This window comes from Artemia sp. Qi Xiang Cuo, chromosome 2, assembly GCF_049724085.1.
Source record: "Artemia sp. Qi Xiang Cuo chromosome 2, ASM4972408v1, whole genome shotgun sequence".
NCBI classification, from domain to species: Eukaryota; Metazoa; Arthropoda; class Branchiopoda; order Anostraca; family Artemiidae; genus Artemia; species Artemia sp. Qi Xiang Cuo.
The window spans coordinates 87774135-87788056 of NC_142795.1; the positions used below are offsets into that span (position 1 = coordinate 87774135).

The following is a 13922-nucleotide window of genomic DNA, read 5'->3' on the forward strand; positions in this document are numbered from 1 at the left end:
CCTTGCCCTGAGGTCTGTGGGGGAGTTGTCATCCTCAAAGAGAACTTAAAACTACGTTTAATAAAATGGCTGTCTGAAAATTTTGATTGGATGTGTTTGGGGAAAAGGTGGGCGTGAGAGGGGGGTTAGTTGCCCTCAAGTCACTTTCAACTGTTAAAAAGGGCACTAGCCCTTTGAATTTCCAATCGAATGAGCCTTTTTTTAAAGTTTCCATGACAATGCCTTCTATAAAACCTTATATGCCCCCAGGGCATAACTTAAAACCCTTTTGAAGTTATGCCGTTTTTGAAGAGCCTTTTTTGAAGTTTCTACGACAACGCCTTCTATAAAAACTTGATATGCCCCCAGGGTATACTTAAAACCCTTGCCCTGAGGGCTATGGGGGAGTGCCCTCCTCAAAACATAATTTTTGTCTGGAAATCAGCTACGCTGAACAAAATGGCTACCTCAAAATTTTGATTGGATGTGTTTGGGGGAATGATGGGCGTGGGGGGGGGCTAGTTACTCTTCAATCACTTTCGACTATTAAAAAGGGAACTAGAACTCTCGATTTCCAATCGAATGAGCCCCCTTTGAAGTTTCTTCGACGACCCCTTCCATATGAAGTGCCTCTGGGAAAGAAAAATAATAAATAATAATAAAACATAGGAGCCGTATGGCCTTTACTATAGGCAACGCGACAGCGTTGCCTCTGATCCGAACATATGACCCTCCCCCCTCATGCGAACAGTGTAATTTTTTTTCGTTGTAAGTAGAACGTTGAACCTGTTGAAATCAGTCAGACCAAGGCTATTTTATCTATGTGATTGAATTGGGTCTCAAAGCATCGCCTTTGGCCTCATATCCTCTACAACTAACCCCCACCCCGCAAACATTTCAAATCTCAATATGCTGTATTTTTTTCACTTTCGTCTCAAAAATAAAAATTATTTGATCAATTGTTACTCATTTAATAAACAGCTGGTGCAAGGGTCCCGTGCTTATCATTTGAATCTTCAAAGGGATTGCTTAATATACGCCATTTGAGCTTTCTCTCTTACTGGAGCATTGCAGTATACTAACTCTAAATATACAAATGAATTATCTCATCTATATCTAAGATTTGACCAATGAAGATAATAATCAATTTCGTTATATTACAGGCTCACTTGGAAGATACCAATGGCAGCAGTATTTTCTTCACGTTCTTCCAGCATTCACTGCCGGAGTACATATGCTGTCCCAAGTCACAGTTGGAGCATCACCTGAACACAAGTAAGTTTTAATCATACTACTGATTAAAACATTCTGATTAAAACATTCTGATCAAAACATACTAATTAAAACCTACGAATTAAAACATATTGATTAACATATACTAATCAAGCAGATTGGAATAATGAAAACATAGGCCACATTTTATGAGGTAAAGAAATAAATATTAAGAACTATATGTGCATTGGCACTGAACATTTGGCAAGTCTAACTGAGCCAAGAGTATATATTCGTACTTATAAGCATGATTGTGACTTCAATTTAGTAATTAAAGATAATTGATCTAAAAATAACTGTTGAAATGGGAGTCGGATTCAAGGTTTCCTGTGTTTAATTATTGTTCCTTTTATTAAAGATCGCTAGATGTCAATGTTGGTCCAAGGTTGATGACTTCGGCTAGTCAATGAGGAATCTTGGGCTTAACTCCCACGCCAACAGCAATTCTTTTAAGCAATTATCTTTTACTACTAAAGTTAGGTTACATTTTGTAACAGTTACTTTTAGCCTATTTTATTCATTTTAATCAACTGGTTTTTGGAATAAGCAAAGTTTAATTTACCTCTCCGATAGTCACAACTTTCGATACATCGATGGGTTTTTACAATACCATGATGGTTTTGATGATTCTATTTACTGTTTACTGTCGATTGGCATATACACACAATTTCCAGATTAAGAGAGACAGAGGGTATGAGGAGTGGTAAGCCATAATTTTCGATAATTCAGTTGAAGAGAGACAGAGGGTATGAAGATTGGTAAGCTATAATTTCCGATAATTCAGTTGAAGAGAGACAGAGGGTATGAGGAGTGGTAAGCCATAATTTTCGATAATTCAGTTGAAGAGAGACAGAGGGTATGAGGAGTGGTAAGCTATAATTTCTGATAATTCAGTTGAAGAGAGACAGAGGGTATGAGGAGTGGTAAGCTATAATTTCCGATAATTCAGTTGATCTCTTCTAGAAAAATATATATCTGAACCTACTAAAAAGCTGTTGTACGAGATTCAGTACAGTGTTCTAGCTTTTTCTACGGGGGTCCTATATGTGGATATGCTATTGTGCTAATCAATTTCAGACAACCTATGTCAAATAAATATATATTTAGAGCACTTTATGGTAGATATATGCAAGCATCAAGGGGAAGTATCCCCATAATGAATTCATTAATTGCAATGTGTGGCACTCTGTATCTTTTTCTTCAAGAAGACAGTGAGTCAAACAAGTTGACTGAAACTGATGGTGGGAAATTCCGTGGGATTCGAGGGCCTTAACTACTCCAGACATCTTGATAAAAACTAATAATACCCCCTCCTCTCCCTAAGGGCTATAGATTTTGTCAGGTAATACCTCAATTTTGGAATAGCCGTAGTTTTACCTTCCATAATTCAATTCAATTCATTAAATACTACAATAAATACATAAATACACTTAAGCGCTAGAGGTCCCAAGAAGCATAGCTTGTAGAGGACCTCGTATCAACCACAAAATCCACACAAAAAAAAATCAGGGAAGGAAAAAAATACAACAATATCTCAAAAATATTAACACAATACGAGAAACATCAAAAAAAAAAAAACAACAACTGCTATACAATAACCTTTGACTTAATTTTATCCAAACTGAAAATGTCCTGTAATTTATTAAAATTCCAACCATTAATAATATTATTAATCAAAGGGGTTTGAATCTCATTCAACATAATAAGAGAGGAGAAAAGAAAAATAACTATATAAAGTAAAGCGTAAAAAATAGATAAAAGCAAAATGAATAAACAAATAAAGAAAAAACACGAAATTAATTCAAGCGTTAGAGAATATGTTTCTGCAAAGAGAAGAAGAGTTTTTAATAAGAGAAAGCTCACTGGGAATAGAGTTCTAAAGAGCAATTGCTCTATAAATTGGTGACTTCGGAGCTGCTGAGGATACCCTTTTAGGCAGCCGAAATTGGTGAAAAGAGCTCCGAAACAAAGTCTGGGACTTACGTGTTGACTGTTGATGCTAGATCAAAGTAGGATAAGATATTTGGAGGAAGCGAGAAATTGAAGGTTCGATGATCTAGTTTTAGGTTCTGCTTCTTGATAACCACATCTAAGGCATCTAGACCTGTATCACTGTAAAGATCAGTTGTAGGATAGAGTCGGGGAAGGCGAAAAGTTGCCTTCACCGCTCTATTATGTGCTGTTCGGAGTTGCCGAAGGGAAGAATAGTTAGTATTGCCCCATACAGTGCAGCAATAAGAAAGATAAGGAAGGACAAATGCATAGTAAAGAGAAAACATTAGCCTACATCAGGAGGAAGAAATTGATGGGCACGATGAAGCATAGACACTTGACGATAAATTATAGAATGTGTATAGGAAATATGAGTTTTGAAAGAAAGAAAACAATCAACGTGCACACCAAGAAGTTTAACACAAGAGTATTGGGGATTTATATCAGTACCATAAAAATCAAAGATTGCTGGGGAAGTTTCAGACATGTGGTATGGGGTTCGAAGATAAATAATGCTACTCTTAGATCTATTCAACAGCATCCCTATCTGCTCACACCAGTCACGCACATAGTTGAGCAGGAGCTGAGCCTTAGCAACAGCAGAGGGCAGATCATTAGAAGCCGCAAAAAAATTACTATCGTCTGCAAACAAAACAGTGTGGGTATCAAGGTTGAGAGATGGAGGAAGGTCATTAATATAAATAAGAAAGAGGAGTGGTTCCAAAACTAAGCCTTGAGGTACCCCTTTGGAAACCAAAGCTAGATCAGAATATTTCCCATCGTAACACAAAACTGAGATCTATTAGACAGGTAAGATTTAAACCATTCAGAGACAATTCCCCTAACTCCAAGTAGAGACAGTTTTCCCAGTAAGACAAAATGATTCACCATGTCCAAAGCTTTATAAAAATCAAGAAATAGTCCTAGAACACAGCGATCCTTGTCTATGTTAACACGCGCGAATTCTGTAGCGTCAACTAGAGCACATGCAGTAGAGAGTTTAGGTCGGAAGCCATACCGGTGATCAGACAGAACAGAACCGCTTCCAATTGAAGCACCAGTAGACAGGAATGAAAAAAGCCTCTTATGCACAACTTTTTCAAGTAATTTCGAGAAAATTGGGAGAATTGATATAGGTTTATAATTTGACACTAAGCTGGGGTCACCCTTCTTAAAAAGAGGGAGTACTTTTACAATCTTAAACGAATGAGGGTATACACCTTTTGAAATAGAAAGATAAAAAATATGGGTAAGAGGTTCAACAACATAAGAAGAAACAGACTTAAGCACATGGTTTGTTAGTCCAAGCGCATCAGCTGTGTTACTGCAACTTAAAGAAGAAATAAAATCATAGATCTCTATGCTTGTACAAGGAGTTAGAAAAATACTTCTCTCAGCTGGTGAAGATTTACCTAGTTTAGGAAAGGAGGGGGTCTTAACAGTTGGTAGGGTGGTAAAGTTAGAATTGAAGGCTAGCAACTAGCAGCAGATTGGCTCCTGGTAGAATTAGCAGCAGCAGATTGGCTCCTGGTAGACATTCAAAAGAAGCAATATGAGCAAAGCACAGCAGAATACAGAAACCAAGCAAAATGCAGGAAGCAAGCAGATGCTGAGTAGGAGCAGGAGTGTTGGAAATTAGTAGTAATTGGAAAGAATCTTACCCTTAATGTCCCCTCTTTACCGTAGGGGTATCGCTGGATATACTTGTCAGTTGTAATAGGGACAACTGATGAACCAGCTGGTACCAATAGTTTTTAATTATTTCGAAGAACTCGCAGATGAACAATTAACAGTGAAAGATATAGCAGAGAAGACGAGGCTTTTTCTTGGGCCAGATCGGAACCCACTGGTACCAATAGTTGTTGTTTCTTGTTAAAAACCAATGAGATATAATTCAGCACATATGTCTCGAATTTTGAATTTCACGCCAATTTAGCCAATATAAATATTTAGGATTCATTTTGGAAACTGATGTAATATTTATTCTACTACAGATGAATAAAACAACATATTTAAGGAGTATTTAGTATAATCGTTTCCTATAAACTCTAAGTAATAAAAAGTCACATGATTTAGTTTAAGCTTTGACATTCTAAAAAACAACTTTGCAAATCAGACGTTGTTGTCAAAAATAGCAGTGCCGCAGAGCTTTTTTCCATTCTTCTTTGCCTTTCAGCAGACTTCTAACTACATGAATTCAAAAACAGGAATAATCCATTCTCTTTTGTTTTGAAGAACAGCAGCAATGCAGTGTTGTTATTTCATCCTGTTTTGCCTTTCACTGATCAATAGATCCATACCTGAAAACATTCTCTAGCGAGTACCATAGGCACAGTATAAATATTAAACAGTAACGAAATTTCCTATGCACTTCATTAAAGATTTTTGGGACACATCAGTCACACACCTTTCTTCATGACTCCGCCTTCGCACACGCGTAATGACAAATCTTTAGCGCATTACGATGGGATTATGTGAGACCTATTGCTCTGAAGCTATTACTCTGGCGTACTAGCAACTTCCTTTTCCATGTGCTGTGATGTGTCTCGTTTTTTGAACTAATTTTTCGCTACTGTTTAGTGTTTATACTGGGACTGGCTATGATGGGATTTCGGTCATTTGTTTAGGGTAGCATTTTTTGGAGCTGCAGACATCCTGTTAAAGATTTTTCAAGTCATAATGACGTGCTTTGAAACATCCTCTGCATTGACGGCACGTGCTCTATCATGTGAGCATCATTAGCTGGCTTGAGTCTTTATGGGTTTGTGGTCAGGGAGTAGGATGACACTCATATCTATTGCTGCATCTTTGGCCGGCAGCAAGATGATTTTCTTGCGGCACAGAATAAGATATCTTGCAAGTATGAAACGGTGACGGATGTGCCTGACAAAGGCTTGAATGGTTTTCGGTAATTATTTCAGAAATTCGAAAATGCCAATTGTGACCTTTGGGTGTCACAGTGTATCAACCCATGTCCCTGCTCTTTGAAGTGAAGACCCCAAGAACTTGACGTCATATTATAGTTGCAGCAATGGCTTTTTATTATAGTATCTTTCAACTTCGTATGATAAGACCCCTCCCCCAAACTAAACATTTATTATCGATAATCTTTCCTGGCTTGAATATTTTTTCCAGGTTGACTAATTTTGCCTTGCTGTTTTATTCTCAAAAGAAGAATTTGTAGCACAATTTGCGTTCAACCACACTTTGATGCTCCTGACCTAATTATACAATGCTCTTGTCATTCTCCTCTTGAGCACAACTTAGCACGCGATTTTTGGCAATAGTCTCAGGCAATAGTGAAAAATGTTGGATGCGATCTTTTGGCGTAACAACAACACTTTATATTGTTTTATATATAAACATAATATTTAATGGTTGAACCTGTATACCCTAATTGTTGTCCCTAAAATCTGAAAATCCCTGCTATTGGAAAAGCGTTGAAAAGAGCAAATTCTGAATGATTGTCAAAAGTTCCATTCTGGCGTTTTCTGAAGTTAAATTTTCTATCATATATATCACACAGGTCAAGTGCAAAAGATAATGCCAATTTGCCACGTGCCATTTCCCACACACGTCAAATCTGCTGTTGTTTGAAGCAGCGCACGAGGGTAGTATCAAATTGCTATTGGTGTTTAATGTGGTTCGGTGAGTGGAATAGAATCGGCAAACATACGTTATGTTTTATGTAGAACAGCTACACTAAAACAATTATGTAGATACAAAGACAATTATGTTGATGGAAGGGCCACATAAAAGAAGTTGTTTTTTTGTCTTTTTTTGGTCATCCAGCAAAGAGTTACACGTCGAATATTAAATTGTATATCTATATTTATAATTTAAATTTTCTAACTCAATTTGTTAAAATTATTCATAAACAATGTTGCTTACGGAGGAGTCGCATTATATTAAACATTATACTTTATTTGCAAAGCAACAAAAATGACCTTTATCCAAGTAAATTAATTTTGCACTATACGAAACAGAATTAATGTTGTCTGACAGGTTTTACAATTCTGCCTTCATAATGCGCATGGAAAACAACTTTTAGCTAATTCAAAGTTGTTTTTGAAATTAGGATTAAAACAAGAGGCTACCAAAAAACTCTCTGAAATTGCTGAGAAACGTTTAAGAACAATATGGTTGGCTGACAATATGTGACGTTTGACGTCACAAACATAAATCAATGAAGCTACTTTTGTATACTTTTGTAAACAGAAGTAAAGGGCAGTAAACTTTCTTTGAAAGCTTTGACGGTTACATGATACCATGAAAGTGCAAAAACAAGAGCAGTGACAGAGCTAGAGATTTCTACAAATATCTGTACACCCACGTAGAAAACGTGTTGCGTATTGTGTGGAACTTACAAAAAAAGCCGCAATTATAATTTTAAAGAGAGATATTGAACGTCGAAGGAATGAACACCCCTCCATACTCTGTTTCTCATTGCTTCTGAGATAATATTCTAAACCCTTTGCTATCGGGAGTTATTTTAAATAGGTGCAATATTTCCCACCGAGGGGCGTAACCAGGGTGGTTTTGACTCAGTGGTGGATCCAGGAGAGGGGCGAGGGGCCCCCCTAACTTAGTCTAAAGTAGTGTAGTTTACTTAATTAACGCAGGTTTGCGTTAATTAAACTTGCTCCTAACGCAAGTTTATCGGATCAACCAGTTTCGCGACCCCCCCCCCCAAAAAAAAATCCTGGATCCACACCTGTTTTGAATTGATCCCCATCCCGAAAGATTTCTAAAACTCTTTAAAATATGCAAGTCAAAAGTCCGTTCCACCCAAAAAATTAGAAATTTATTTCTGAATCTTATTTAAAATGCAAGTGGAAACCCTCAAATCCTCTCCCCAAAGGAAAAACTCATCTGAATCCAAATCCTAGGTGCGGCCCTTGTCCCACACTATGATAGTATGCTGCTCCAAATACGAGCTATTATAATGAGATTTTCAATACATCCAAGCTATATCAGGATTAATTCCACATTTGGGAATTGGATCTGGAAGATGCAATATGTAAAAAATATTTTCCAGAAACTTTAATTCGGTTAGAGATGTTTAAAAAAAAAACAAATATTATTTTTGAAAATTAAAAAATTTTGTGGCGCAGTGAATCTGCATTCAAGTATTGAATGTTGAATTCTCAATATTAAAAAAAAAAAAACTGTTCTACTAAACTTGCATTCAATTAGAGATATGTCAGAAATGACCAAACGTCGTTTTGGCAAGGAAGACGCCATAGATAGATAGATAGATAGATAGATAGATATTGAAATAAAAGCCACTTTGGGCCATGGCAAAAAATGAAAATCACACAAAATAATAACATGATTATAACACTCATAACAAAGTATGGTAGCCTACATAACAATAACAACGCAAAATTACAAAACATTACAAAAACATAATAAAGCACACGATATCATTAAACTAACATAAATAGATAGATGTATGTTACATCTATCAAGGGCCATGACTACAAAAACAACAAACAAGAAAACAGCTTACACACATACAACAATACTTTCCACACTCACCCCACCCCTTTTACAAAAATCTATCTCTATGTGACATACCCAATTTTATATACTTTACTATCATTCTTATTGTCCCATAATATTTTTATCCCATTACTGAAACCAACCACTCACTTGTCCCCACATTAACAAAAAATATATCTTTCCCTAGATCCTGTAATTCGGGACAAAGGGCCATGAAGTGAAGCAGATCCTCCCCATTTTCTCCCCACATAGGGCATGAGTAAGGACCCTCCTTTACCCTTACCCTCCCTAAATATTTCCTCCTTTCTCCAAGTGCTAGAAAATTACCCATCCCTGATATATACCACTTAATTTCTTCACTATTTAAACCCGCTTTAAAATAATTATCATATCCCCAGACCTCCTTCCATTGCCGGTAAATGCCGAGGGACACCGAGGCTGCGACTTCACACTGCCATTTCTGAATCTCATAGCACAACTTTTTGTAAAAAAAAATTATTTCTAAGAAATAAAAATAATTTATTTTTCTTCACCTTTTCAGATGTATTTCCCCTCTCCCCTTGAATTCTTCAGGGATGGAAGATGTATGTTATGTCGAGACAGAAGAAGGGCTTGAAAAGTGCATGGAATGGGAATACGACCAAACTTATTATGGGAGTACAATTGTTACAGAGGTAGGCCTAAGTATCTTCCTAGCTAATAAATTTATAATTTTGTCAAACTGTTTTCAATTTATTAATTAATAAGTTATTTTTTTATTTAATATCTAAATTATTTAATTATTATTAATTGTTCTAATTTGAGTATTTTAATTATGATTATCTAATTATATTTAAATTCAATTAATTAATTAATAATTTATTAAATTCCTTTAATTTACTAACTTCATCCTCTATTTTATTTTAATAAAAGAAAATTATAAAAATTATAAAATGACTATAACCGACTATAAATGACTATATTGTTTATTTGAAATTTTGACCCCCTAAAATATCTGCACCCGGGGCAAGTGCCCCGTCTCTAAAACCGTCTCTGTAACTAACTTATGACCGTTGATTGCTATTGGCTAGTAGTAAACCATAACGGCTTCCGAGGACATCCCTAGGGAATTAACACAGGGAAATTAACATATGGTTATTGGTTATGTTTGTTGTTTGTTGGTTATGATTGTTGGTTGTTGGTTATGGATGTTGGTTGTTGGCTTTGGATATGTTTGTTGGTTATGTTGGTTGTTGGTTATGATTTTTGGTTGTCGGTTATGATTGTTCATTGTTGGTTATGTTTGTTATATAACCAACAATGGTTAAGTTTGGTGGACGTGATTGTTGGTTCTTGGTTATGATTGGTGGTTCTGGATATGTTTGTTGCTTATGTTTGTTGATCATGATTGATGTTTGTTGGTTATGAATGATGTTTGTTGGTTATGTTGGATGTTATTGTTAGTTATGTTTGTTGGTTATGATTGCTGGTTGTTGGTTTTTGTTTGTTGGTTATGATTGCTGGGATGGCTATGATTGTTGGATGTGGAAATTGACATAGAATTTCAAACGTACGTTTTTTAGGAAAAAACTTGCTACTTCTTTCAGAAAACTTGTTATCATAAATATAAAATTGTTACTTCTTAGAGAAATTTTTTTTCTTTGACAGAAAAATTACTACTGCTAACGGAATAATTGTTATCACTAACGAAAAAATTGTTACTTCTAAGAGAAATGTGTTATCTTTGACAGAAAATTTGGCGTTATTAGAAAAAATTTATTGCTATTAAGAAAAACCAGTTAATTCTAAGAGAAATGGGATAGTGTTAAGTAAAAGCTTGGTAGTATTACGGAAAAAGTTTTTACTTCGAAGAGAAAATTTGATAGTGTTAAGGAAAAATTGCTACTTCTGACATAAAACTTGTTATCATAAACAAAAGAAACATGCTACTTCTAAGAGAAATATGTTATCTTTGACGGAGAACTTGCTGTTATTAGAAAAAAATCCTTACTATTAAGAAACAAGTGTTACTTCCAAGAGAAATTTTATGATACTAAGTAAAACTTTTTTAGTATTAAGGAAAAAGTTGTTACTTCGAAGAGAAAATTTGTTGGTGTAAAGAAGAACCTGCTAGTTCTGACAGAAATTTTTTTATCATAAACATAAAATTGTTACTTCTAAGAAAAATTTGGTGTCTTTGACGGAAAACTTGCTACTTCTAAAGGGCAAATTGTTATCACTGACGAAAAAATTGTTACTTCTAAGAAAAATTTGTTATCTTTGTCGGAAAACTCGGTGCTATTAGAAGAAAATTTGTTACTGTTAAGAAAAAAACTGTTACTTCTAAGAGAAATTTGATAGTGTTAAGTAAAAGTTTGTTAGTATTAAGGAAAAAGTTGTTACTTCGATGAAAAAATTTGTTAGTGTTAAGGAAAACTTACTACATCTGACAGAAGACTTCTTATCATAAGCGAAAAAATTCTTACTTCTAAGAAAAATTTTTTAACTTTGAAAAGCTTGCTAGTTTTAGCAGAAAACTTGTTACTTTTAAGAGAAATTTATTAACTTTGACGGTGAACTTGCTTTTATTAGAACAAAAATTGTTACTATTAAGATAAAACCGGTTACTTGGAAGATAAATTTGGTGGTGTTAAGTAAAAATTTTTTAGTATTAAGGGATAATGTTGTAACTTCGATGAGAAAATGTGTTAATGTTAAGAAAAACTTGCTACTTCTGACAGAAACTTGTTATCATAAACAAAAAATGTTACTTTTAAGAGAAATTTTTTATCTTTGGCGGAAAAATTGCTGCTTTTTGTGTGTGTTTGTGTGTGTGTTTCAAACGTTAGAAGACGCTTACAAAGATGTAGGCGGGTGTCGTAGGGGTGCTAGAGAGTAGTTATGGGTTAGTACTGTAGAGTGAATTGCTTGCCAAAACTCGAATGAATGGTTGAAGTAAAACTTTTAAGAGGAAATGTCTGAAAAGTGTTTAGGGGGAATATGGGACGATGTCAGAGGGGTGCCACATAACACAAATAGTGTGGTATTGTGGGGTGAAATACTTAGAGTGTCAAATACTGGCAAAAAAGGGGGCGACTTCTCTATTTTTAAAAAAAACACTGTTTAATGCGATTCTCTAGCTTGTTTTTGGGGCGGAAAAGGTCGAAAATGTCCTAGGGGGCATTGGATGATGGATGATGGGGGTTGATGAGGGCTGGTGCCAGTGTGAAAACAGTGTCGCAGTGCCACTCAGCTCTGGGCCATAAGTATACTTTTTAACGGTTTGGGTATCTACTCTTCTCGCAAAATGATCCGATTATCTTCCAACCTCTATTACAAGGTGACATTGCTTAAAATGAACACCGTTATTTACGCTGTACTCAAGTGTGTGCCAGTGTTTAGATGCAATTGGGAATTTCCAATGAACTCCTGGAGTCAAGCTGGTGAGTTATGATGATGTCATCCATATTAGAACAGGTAACGGAAATCCGGGGGATTTCCAGAAAAGCAATGTGCCAAAAATGGGTAGGAATCATGCCGATATTGATGAAATATTAGAACACATGGAGTCCCGGGTGGCCTGCCAGGAGTGGGAATCTTGCCATGTGTCCGCTAGAAATAGGTATGCTTTGACGTCTGAGGGCATGTCTTTAAAGTCTTAAGGGAAAGGGGGGGCCATGCGTTTGAAATCCTATGTTAAATTCCTAGGGATGCGTTTGAAATCCTATGTTAGTTTCCTAGGGATGTGTTTGAAATCCCATGTTAATTCCCTATTATTGCTACTTTTTAAATTATCTCGAGTAAGACCATTTTTAACCTCCTTTATCGCCTAGCCGAAGTCCGGATTCTGTCCTCGGAACGAGTAGACATTGGCCAAACTCGCCCGTAGTACACAGGATGGTGGGAACAAACATTTCTCGAAATAAAATTTCCCCTTTCCGCGTTTTGATATTTTTGCTGAAAAATGTACCCTGGATTGCGTGAGGGCTGAGACAAAAGGAGGCTCTGCAAAAATCGGGGGTTCTGTTGAAGGAGGGTTCAGTTAAACGGGCTCAGTTGCACGGGTATAAACATGGGCTTGGCTTGTGAAAACTTGAATCATGGGATTTAAATCCTATGTTAATTTCCCAGGGATGCGTTTGAAATTCCAAGTTAATTCCATATTTTTGCTACCTTTTAAATTTTCTCGAGTAAGACCTTTTTTTAACCTCCTTTATCGCCTAGCCGAAGTCCGGATTCTGTCCTCGGAACGAGTAGACACTGACCAAACTCTCCCGTAGTACACAGGATGGTGGGAACAAACATTTCTCGAAATAAAATTTCCCCTTTCCGCGTTTTGATATTTTTGCTGAAAAATGTACCCTGGATTGCGTGAGGGCTGAGACAAAAGGAGGCTCTGCAAAAATCGGGGGTTCTGTTCAAGGAGGGTTCAGTGAAACGGGCTCAGTTACACGGGTATAAACATGGGCTTGGCTTGCGAAAACTTGAATCATGGGATTTAAAAGAATAATTTTTAATATGAAATGCTTTAAAGATGTCTTGGGGGAACGTGGCAATATCAGAGGGGTGTTGTATCCCATCTATAGTTTACCATGGTGGTATGCATTGCCATGGACTAGTATACTCTAGAGCATAAAGATAAGGCGGGGGCGTTAAAGAATTTTTTTTTCTATTGAGGAGGATTAGAACCTAACAGGATGAAAATCGGTACTCAAAGAAATGGATGTTTTATTAAAAGTTCTTCAAAGATACCTTTTAAAACGCTTTAAATCTTTCTCTAATATCACTGCTTCCTCTCTAGAATTGCCTAATAGGTTCCATATCTTTCTTGTATTCACGTTATGTTTTTTGTTTTTCCATTGCATAGTCTTGTCTCGAAAACACTGTATTTTCAGAATTTCCCTAATTGCATATTTGCATGGGGAACAGTAATTTCTCGAAATAGAATTTCCCCTTTGCAAGGTTTGATATCTTTGTTAAGAAAAAAATTACCCCCTGGGTTGCGTGAGGGTTGAGACAAACCGTATGGAGGACTGGACAATCTCTCGGAGGCGGTCAGCGAACGTGGGGACCAGGCCGGCACCGGTAGCAGATGGAGGCCTGCGGCGGGGTAACAATAAATTAGAAAAAAAACACTTAAAAACTAAACACTTGTAAATTACCGCTTTGCGCGACGAAAAAAAAAATATAAATGA

General features: G+C 36.2%; 1 protein-coding gene across 2 annotated transcripts in view; it reads left to right on the forward strand.

Moving 5' to 3' along the window:
• The window catches only part of LOC148955751 (organic cation transporter protein-like), a 76023-nt gene that overhangs the window by 19758 nt on the left and 42343 nt on the right, over window positions 1-13922 (forward strand). For both annotated transcript variants that reach the window (XM_089104094.1, XM_089104102.1), the window contains exons 2-3: window positions 1143-1254; window positions 9290-9422. In XM_089104094.1, the coding sequence (XP_088960220.1) occupies window positions 1143-1254; window positions 9290-9422 (245 nt within the window). The remainder of the gene's footprint in view (window positions 1-1142; window positions 1255-9289; window positions 9423-13922) is intronic.